This window comes from Hyposmocoma kahamanoa, unplaced genomic scaffold (genome assembly GCF_003589595.1).
Source record: "Hyposmocoma kahamanoa isolate Upper Pololo Valley unplaced genomic scaffold, ASM358959v1 237, whole genome shotgun sequence".
Taxonomy (NCBI): Eukaryota; Metazoa; Arthropoda; class Insecta; order Lepidoptera; family Cosmopterigidae; genus Hyposmocoma; species Hyposmocoma kahamanoa.
In genome coordinates, this window is record NW_020653754.1 from 1,112,727 (window position 1) to 1,122,918 (window position 10,192).

The 10,192-nt window shown below is 36.4% G+C and overlaps 1 protein-coding gene across 1 annotated transcript; it reads left to right on the forward strand.

Moving 5' to 3' along the window:
* Window positions 1-6,911: 6,911 nt before the first annotated feature.
* On the forward strand, window positions 6,912-9,707 carry LOC113228715 (SCAN domain-containing protein 3-like). The gene is made up of 2 exons (XM_026462072.1): window positions 6,912-6,959; window positions 7,914-9,707. Exon 2 carries the CDS (start codon window positions 7,935-7,937, stop codon window positions 9,705-9,707), a length of 1,773 nt encoding a protein of 590 aa, XP_026317857.1. The 5' UTR covers window positions 6,912-6,959; window positions 7,914-7,934.
* Window positions 9,708-10,192: the final 485 nt, after the last annotated feature.

A 10,192-nucleotide genomic window follows, 5' to 3' on the forward strand; every position in this document is an offset into this window, starting at 1 on the left:
CAATTCAAGGCGTTTTTCTCTCAATATTCTTTGAGTAGTGAGAACCGATTTTTATTATCTCCAGTGTCAAGTCCTGTATAGTGGCGAATTTAAGGATATTTCAATAAAACTTGGCAAATAGATGTAATTCCACGTACTTTTGAGGTCGGTTTTTTTAGGACTCTGTACTGATTTGACGACTAATTTCGCCGCTTTACTTTCTTAAACTCGTACCTATCTTAAAGCACAAAGTTACTGAAATGCAAAAAATGGATTGTTTAAACAAATTTTGCAGGCTGATTTCACGTCACATTTCCTTCATATTCACACACTGGCTTTTACCTATTCTTAAAGTAATGCATCCAAATTAACACCCTTGATAAGAAATTTAAAATAAATAGAAAGTTTTGCCATCTTCTGAATAATCACTCTTTATAAGATACTAGTTTGAGAAAATAAGGCTTTGATTTGCGACTTCAACGAGATAACAATTATGATACGCGTTGTAATTTCCACGTTAGCTTTAGTAAGACGACTTCGATTGTTAGTGATTGTATAAATTAATGCCATCTCTGCCATTCCACTGACACTCTATTAGAATCAAGTGCCATTGTTATAATCTCAGTGGAGTTATAATGGAATTACAATGACCTTGTGGTTTGTAGAAAACTGGCAGTATTTTGACCAAGTGAAGAGTCCGAAACGTTGCTTTGTTTGAAAAATACGGTATTTAAATCTGAAAAATAATCACAACAATGGTGTAGCAATAACGCAAATCTAAGAAGTTCATAAATACACTATATTTTTAACCGACTTCAAAAAGTAGGAGGTTCTCTGTTTTTTTTATGTATGCGTAACATACTATATAACTCCGCCATTTGTGAACCGATTTTAACGATTCTTTTTTGTTGGAAAGAGGGTACCTCAGAAATGAAGAAGAATTTGAAGAAAATATTCGACCTCTAAGGGTGGTAAACTGTACTGAGGTTAGGTTATCCTTACATATGTTATCTTCTTTTGCAGGAAATAATTCCGGAAAATAATTACACTGCACAATAAGGAAATAAATGAAAGATATGGAGGAAAATAAGACAAAAGTTGTGAGTCAAGGAAGTGTCAGTAACACGTAGTTTGAAAGAATCGTGAGAGGATCGCCGAATTTGAGTTTGTCGATGTGTGTGTCTATGACACCCGCGACACAAGGTTTCCCTAGTGTGGGGCTATGTTGAGTGTGTGCGTTATTATTAATTCGTTCAGGGAGTGATTATTTTTTTGTATTGCACATACATAACCACACGCACACGCACATAAAGCATACGCCGTAGTCCCACAGGAGGTTTAGGCAGAGACCACGGAATGCCACTTTGCTATATCCTGACACAACTCTCGAGCCTCACGGAAGAGGAGGTCCCAGAAGGACTTACGTTGATCAGATCAGTGATATCGTCAAAAAGGCTGCGATCCGAAGTGACAAGAATAAAAGAAGTTGTATGAAAAGGGTAGTTGATGTTTTGTATTGTATTTTGGGTTGTGTACATTTTTTGATATATTCATACATGGCGGAGTCAGTTGTCGCTTCAAATGTGATGTCGGCCATGCTCACAATTAGGTGTTCTCGCCTAATTATCGTGATCATTTTTTTTCTCACTTATTATAACTAATAACATTGAAATATGAATAAGTTTAAGCAAAACTATTAATATGTCTAAATACTGGCCAAAATGGCGTTAGAATAAAGTGATTTTCGAGTTGGACACAAATATTTCATAAAAACGATAATTAGAAATTGTTGTTTTCCATGGCTGCTGTAATTAGAAAGTTCAAATATTTACAAGAAAACATAAACACAAAGATGAAGAAGAACATTTAACAACATAATATTAAATAAGTTTCATTTCGATTTTCTACTCTTTTTGTAATTAATAACACCGAAACAAAATATTTTTCGTTTTTTTTTTTAACTTTAAAAGATTTTATCGTCAAAAACAATCAAAATATAAATTATTACACTTTACTTGTAATGATTTTATTTTTAACCGACTTTAAAAAAAAGAGGAGGTTCTTAATTCGACTGTATGTTTTTTTGTACGTAAATATGTTACGCGATAACTCCGCGGTATTTGTGAACCGACTTTGTTGACTATTTTTTTGTTAGAAAGAGGGTACCTCAGTAGTAGTCCTTAGATTTGAAGAAAATATTCACCTCCACAGACCAAATAAATACTAATAATAGACTGGACAGGGGGCCGGGCCCGCGTTACCTAGCTTATGAATAGTCGCTCCCGTAAGCGTATCGTTGTGCAAGAAGTTTGTTTTGTGAAAAATATATAATCCTGTAATAACAATATTATTGGTTGCTAGCCATCGCCGTCGTCAAAAGAACAATTCGAATAACGCTCCTAGCGATGGCAATCAAATTATTGATAAGTAGAAACTCTGTTTTTAAAACCCGGTTTAGGTTTAGTTAAACATTTTTGTTTTGTTATTTCAAATACCAATGTGTAAACAAATGTAAATATAATAGTTTTCTAATTAAAAAACAAATAAAACATATGAAATGTAAACTCTGAAACATTCAATATTGTACAGTGTTTCAAATAATGAAATAATAATTTCTTACATCCTTTACAAATATACGCTGCAAATACAACTTCAAAGAAAAATTGTTTTAATCTCCTAATATTCTCCCTTGACTGTACTCCTCGATGGAAAATATGCGTGACATGGCGGGAATAAGTAATTAGTTCGCAATTTACCCTCTAATCGAGTGTGGCGTTTATAGCGATATTATGCCTGTATTCTCGGAATACTTATTACTAGAGATGGGAAAAACTGGTTATTTTTATAAACGTTAAAACGTTGTGCTTTTTTACAAAATGTGTGCTTTTCTAAACGCTTTTTATTTTGAAGCTTACAAAGTCGTTTAGAAAAATGATTTAAAAAGCTTGCAACGTTGTGTTGATAGCGAAAAGCAAGGGTAAACCACATTGACTTACAATAAACCACTAAAGTTTTTAAGATAAGTAAGTTTATTTGTAAAACACGACTTTTATTTTTATTTATAATATTATTATTCACTTTGACGAATTAATTTGTTTAGGGTAAATAGATGGCGGGACTTGAAACATACTTCGTAAATAATCAAATTTATAATTATTAATACAAAGATCGAACACTTAGGAAAAATCTTTTGTTCCGGCCGGATTCGAACCGACGTCTCCTAGCAAGCCGTGATAGACGCCATGCCAACTAAGCCACGGAACGAACCAGCGGACCTCACGAATTTTTCTATGTGCTTGTTGTCGGATCTTTGTATTTGATTTGTCAACGACTTTTTAGCCGTAGCCCTATCTATGAGAAATCTATGAAAGTATTTCCTCGTGTATTAATAATAATAACAAAGTAGTGGAGTAATTTCACAAAAAATCGTTGAATATAAATTCAATAAAAAAATTAAAAATCAAATTAATGAGTATGAAAACGGACCAATGCTTACGCTTAAATTGAAAAGCGTGCTTATGTGCTTATTTTAAAAAGCAAACTTTTAAATTGCGGACTATGCTGGAAGGGCACTATGATTTGTGCGAGCGAGCCCGCACAGGGACCATCTAAGTCAGGTTCTAACCCCGGATTGGCACGTTTGCATGTACTTCATCCGGTTCTCTGTAGTGCCTTAGGTGAGCTGCCCCGGGTGCACGTACAGCACCCTCCCTATTTTCCAAACAGAACCTACTATAGGTACGCTCACTTCCCTTCGCGCTCCGCACTACTAACGGTTGCCACCGCTAAGCCGCCGATTCTAAGCCGACTACCAAATCTCCTCATTGGTGGCGGAGCTGTAAGGCACGCTAACTTCCCGACACCGAACGGCGTCTCTCCAGTTCCCAAATTCCTACACGGCCGGAGGGACCGGAAGATGTCTAGATGAGAGCTAGTAGAGGCTCTCCGGGCTAGTGCCGGAGCCGGAGATACCAAGTGGCATGTCGTGCGATAATGTCCGGACATAGCCACCGACTTAAAGGGCATCTCACGTGCCTCGCGCGACTCGTCTCCTCAGGCCCTCGACTAGACCGTTACTAAGACGTGCTAGCTGCGCGCGGCACGAACGCCTCGTTCACGCAACACCGGGGCAAACGAACATGTTCGTCCCTGCAACTAACCACAAACCCCGGCGAGTCCATACCCAAGTCCGCCAGAGACGCCCTTGAAGACGTGTAACTGGCGGAGGGCTTAGCCCGGACACCCGCCGTACCCTGGACTTGCCGTCGAGCCCGTAGTCTCTCCAGAAAACCCTATCTCTCGGGTCAGTAGATAGGGACAAAAGCTTTGGTAGATCAGTGGGAAGAGCGATTGCTTCATAATCGACAGCATGACACAGTTCGAATCCTACTAACGTACCTTTGTGAATATTCAAAACCTCTTACCAACGGTGAAGAAAAACATCGTAATTAAATTCGCATACCAAAAACAGCATTACAGTTTGGTGCGGCACTAATCGTTCAGCGGTTCTTGAACTTAAACCTGTATAAACTGCTATTGATAAACTCCTATTCTGTTGTTGTGATTGCGTCGTGCGAACAAGTAAGGGCTTGGGCAGCGTGCCGGCGATATGTCGCGACTGCGGTCACATCAACTCGCAACGACTTCTGACGACGAAGTACAGTGCAGCATGCGCGCGACTAACGACTTAACACTATCGGCGATCGACCGATAGCTTAGTGAATTTTCGAATAATTATCGTACCTACAGGGAAAATTGAATTAGTATCAGGAATTTTTTTGGTGGAATTAAAGGTGGGTGGGTGGGTAAATAACGTCACGATGAAAAAATCACAATGATCAGCCGTCGAATAATATCACTGTGACGTTTTACGCAGGAACGACATTCCAAAATCACTTAAGTTATTCCTACGGTAGTAACTGTCTCCGTCACTCACATCACGATATACGCATACAACGTATTTTACAAGTACCTATTTGACAAACAAAATCATGCGCGATCAGAGACTGGCGACTGCGCTACTCATTGTAGTTCGTTTTTTTTTTTTATTCTATTTATGAACCAAGAAATAACTAGTTCTGTGTAAATACCGAGTAAATATTGCAATTACAAAAAAGATAGTTGTACAAAATTGATCCAAACGAATAGACACTCCGTTTATTAACGAATAATGCGACAAGCCTGTAAAACTGGGAAGGTTATTGCGGATCATTTTTTCAAATGGAACGAAACGTTACTTAAAAGAGAATAATAAAAACTACTCATAGAAAGTAGCCGCTTGCCAAAACCGTATATCGTGATGTAAGTGACAGGCGTGACAAAATCACGGTGATAGAAATGTAACGCTTTTCCCCACATCTAGTTCGAAAATTCCGTTTTACGGGTTCGTGTCATAGGAGGGATAAGAAGAAGAAGATTTAATATTCATCCAATTAATATTCTGCGGCGATTACGAACTGCATCAATTAACCTTTCTGGCTAAATTATTATAATATTAGTTACTTATGTAGTAATCTAATAATAATAGGAACATTAATTGATCATATAGTAGTAGTCGCAAGCGACTTACTGCGACTGATCGCTGCAAGTATCAGGACCAATAGTCGCCAGTCGCGGGCACGCTGCACTGAGCCATTTCGTTCTACATGTTGAAACAAGTCACAGCGAGTCGGTGCGACCACAGTCGCGAAATATTGCCGGCACGCTGCACGAGCCCTAAGTACGGAAATAGCCAATCGGCAGTAAAACAAACGGTGCTAATCAAATGATTAGACGATGCTACTATTTACAAATCATGTGCACAACATAAAGTTCCCTTTCTCATTTTATATTTTATTGTTATGCATTATCTCAGCATTTCCCATTTGGTGGTTCGCGTCTTGGTAAAATAAAATACCTGGTCGCAACATTCCCGCCTTGTTGAAGTGGAACCATACCTCAGGAAAAAAAATTTCGTCATTTTCCACGAACTTGGAGTCTTTGGTAAAAAATAAGCAGACTTCGCACTAAATAGATAGGTGATATCAAAATAATATTAGTAAAACATTTTTACTAACAATAAGCGTGTATTATTTTACTTACCTTATTTTTTTTATATTACTTAACCAGCTTGAGTTTAAAAGTATTGAGTGGGTCACGAAGAAGCAGTATGAAAATTATCGGGCCATGGGAGACTGTTTGGAGAGAGAATGTTTGGAAAAACACTATATTACGAGTATCTTATTGTTACAAGTCACATATTAGACACTACGATTTTGTGCTATATGCAATTGGAATAATGTCTATTTTAATATTCGATATCTACAGGCAGTAAATATCAAGCAATTTAAATACAACTGGTAGCGAAAACAGTCATTTAAACGACATACGGCATTATGCTTTGGGAATGCTGCCAATTTTAATGCAGTCTTTGTCCCACAAAAACATGCAGTTTGGGCAATTTACAATTTGGGAATATGAATATCTTTGAGAGACAATTCTACGCTAGTGTCTCAGTACATGTATGAAAATGTAATTTATTGTTAGAAAAATAGTTTTTTTTTTTAATGAAAAATAGAGATAGACGTTTTATTTTTAATACAAGTAATAAAAATTCACTGGCTATTCTTGATAGTCGTCTTCACTAATTCACAGATTCATTTAAAGGGCATCGTATGTGTTTCTATAAGATTCTGGTTGATATTAAAAATTTTACATTTACGAGGTTTAAAACTATAGTAAAACAAAAACTTTACACTAAAAGTTATTAAGATATTATATGTGTATTACACAGTTTTTACTTCTACTTGCATATAAAAATCAATGATGCTGACCCGTTTAACTCTAGCACAGTGATTCCCAAAGTGGTCCAGGTGGACCCCCAGGGGTCCACGGGAGACTTGCTGGGGGTCTACGTAGGCGTGAACAAAAAATGGGGGTCCACAAGATGTTAATGGGGGTCCACGAAAAATTATCTGCTTTTGATAGTAAAGAGCAAAAATGTAAGCATAGTTTTATAAGGGCCTACCTACATTGTTTTAAGTACATAACTAAGCAGATAATATTTTAATAAGGCAAGCGACTTTTACTTGTCCAAACTTGCGTATTCGATATTACGTACAATTTCGTGTACGTACATGTACAGACTTGCAAAGCGCTATCCGCCCGACAATGCTTAATGCTTGTTCAGACATGAACTTAATCACCACTATAAATACTTGATGCCAAAGGCAAACTCATTCATTTGTTTCCGGAATTTCGAAAAAAAGGTTTGAGATAATTTATATCAGTGTTTGTTAGTGCCGGAGAAAAGTAAGTAAATACCTTTTTTTTTGTTATAGTACTTATGTATTTTGTTTACGTGTACTAGTCGGTTGATCACAACTGCTTGTATAGTAACTTAAGAACTTACAGATATTTTAATTGTCCTCTTTCGATTTGAAGACAAACACAGCACGTTTTATTCAATTGTTTTTTCGCGAGAGAAGCACTGCCTCTCTAAAAAGGCCGAATAAGCAATAGCAATTAATTTTTCAATTTTTCTTGCAAATAACTACTAATTTTATAAAACAGTATAAAAAAGTCACGTTTTAACAATGAAGGCGCAGACAAAAAATACGCAAATACATCATTGATTTGATGAAATGTTAGTTATCGTTTTTATGGACAATTTTGGGATTTCGACTTTTATTTTTTCCTACACAAATATGATCAGTATTCGATACTGAGTACACCCATTTTTATTTGTACTATTAAAAATTAGTGGTAATTTAGGTACTTTAAAATTGATACCGTTTTGTGAAAACGTCTGTATTTGTCTTAGCGGTTATTAGTTGGCCCCTTAACAAGCCGTAATTCTATTTCTGCGTGCTGACAGAGGCTGCGGTGGGGAAGTTTTTTTTCTGATACCTATATTCAGAAAAAAAACTTGGTTACTAAAACATTCTTTTTTACAGGTAAGGTAACTGACACGAAACATGGCTACAGCAAAGAAAAAATGTCGACAATATAGTGTCGATTATTTGAAATATGGTTTTGTTCCATCAGAGGCAGACAAACAATTGCCCATGTGCCTATTATGCAACAAAGTTTTGAGCAATGACTCTATGAAACCATCAAAGCTCGAAGATCATCTAAAAAGGTGTCATACTGACAAAATAGGTAAAGATTTAAAATATTTTCAAACATTGAAGGAAAAATATGAAAAGAGACCCACCATGCACAGTATGTTCGCTTCAACATCTCAAAGTAACGATGACGGCTTGCGGGCATCTTACAATATCTCATTACTTATAGCAAAATCTGGAAAACCGCACACTATCGGAGAACAATTAATTTTACCCGCTGTTGAAGAGGTTTTAAAAACTGTTTTGCACAAATCTCCATTTGACGTACTAAAAAGAATTCCATTAAGTAACAATACTGTTCAAAGACGCATTGATGAAATGAGCTCTGATATTGAAAGTTTTTTGTGCGATCATCTGCAAAAAACTCATTTTTCTATACAACTGGACGAGTCAACGTTACCCGGTAATGAAGCATTATTATTGGCATATGTCCGATTTATTATGGAGGAAGAAATTCACGAAGAATTGCTATTTGCCAGAACTTTAGAGACTGACACTAAAGGCGAATCAATATTTAATGTTCTGAGTAATTTTTTTACGGAAAAATCGATTCCATTTACAAACATTATTTCAGTGGCAATAGACGGAGCTCCTGCAATGGTCGGGCGATATCGTGGGTTTATAAGTCATCTCAAAAGAATTATACCAGGACTTACAGCTATTCATTGCGTAATCCACCGACAACATCTTGTGGCAAAACATTTAAGTGACAGGTTGAACCGATCTCTTCATTTTGTAATAAAAGCTGTCAACAAAATCAGAAGCAATGCATTGAATACGCGTTTATTTGCTCAATTGTGCGATGAAAATGATGAAGACTTCCAACGACTGCTCTTACATACTGAAGTACGCTGGTTGTCGAAAGGCGCATGCTTAGCGAGATTTTACTCTGTTTTCGATTCCGTATTAGAGTTCCTAGAAAGTAGAGATCCAGATTTAAAAGAAAACTTGATCAAATTCAAAGCAGACATTGCGTATTTGACAGATTTGTTTAAAAAATTTAATGATATCAACTTGCAGTTACAAGGGGACAGCCTGAATTTAATAAAAACAAAGGGGATAATTTCGGCTTTTCTTGGGAAATTGAAATTTATGAAGCAAAACATTAGTCGGCGCGAATTCTCTCAATTTCCAAACTTGTCGCAGGTAGAATGTATTGATGAGGATATCCATACCTACAGTCAACATTTAAGTGCCCTGCATGATGACTTTAAAACCAGGTTTGAAGATATGCTGACGATGGATATACCACCATGGATCATAAATCCATTTGAATTTGATGAAACGGAAGTGGCCAATGTTGTATTACAAGAGGAGCTGCTCGAGGTAAGCACCAATGAGGAGCTGAAGGTGAAATTTAGAAAAGGCTACCAAAAATTTTGGCTGCAAGCAGAAATACCCGAAAAGTATCCTGGACTGTGGGAAATCGCAAAGAAATTTTTAATAGCTTTTCCCTCGTCATACCTTGTCGAAAGGAGTTTTAGTGCCGTTACAAACCTCTTAACAAAAAAAAGGAGCAAATTAAACATCACAGAGCGGGGGGATTTGCGATTATTGCTCACAAAAATAAAGCCAAACATTGATCGTTTGCTGACACTTCGTCAAATACATCCTTCCCATTAATTAAAATTATAACCTGAACCTATATTACCTTTTTTTTTTCTTGTAATTCTATTCTTTTAATAAATAAAATGTCATAAAATGTACCATTTTTCGTTTCTATTTTACCTATCGGAATATAGGGACAAAACTCAAAAACGACACAATTTTTATTTTTTGGCGACTTTAAGAATGTGGTAGAAATGTAGCAGCAGGGGGTCCACCGACACCAGTAAAATTTTGAAAGTGGTCCACGAGAAAAATAAGTTTGGGAACTACTGACTCTAGCAGGTGATCATATTTTGAAATAATTATTGTAAATCATGAATGTATACAAATGTTTATTTACAAAGAGCAACCCTTAGTGTTCCTGACTCATATTTTTCAGAAAAATAAATATTTCTCCGGATATTTTTCCAATAGTTTTCCTAATGATGTTGACACCTGTCAAAAGTTGAAGTTACTGAACGAAAACGATGGAGCTAATAAAAAGGTTTTTTTTCGTTGTT

Bases quoted from the DNA above. Each gene is read 5' to 3' on its own strand.
- LOC113228715 (XM_026462072.1), top strand. From the start codon at position 7,935: ATGGCTACAGCAAAGAAAAAATGTCGACAATATAGTGTCGATTATTTG.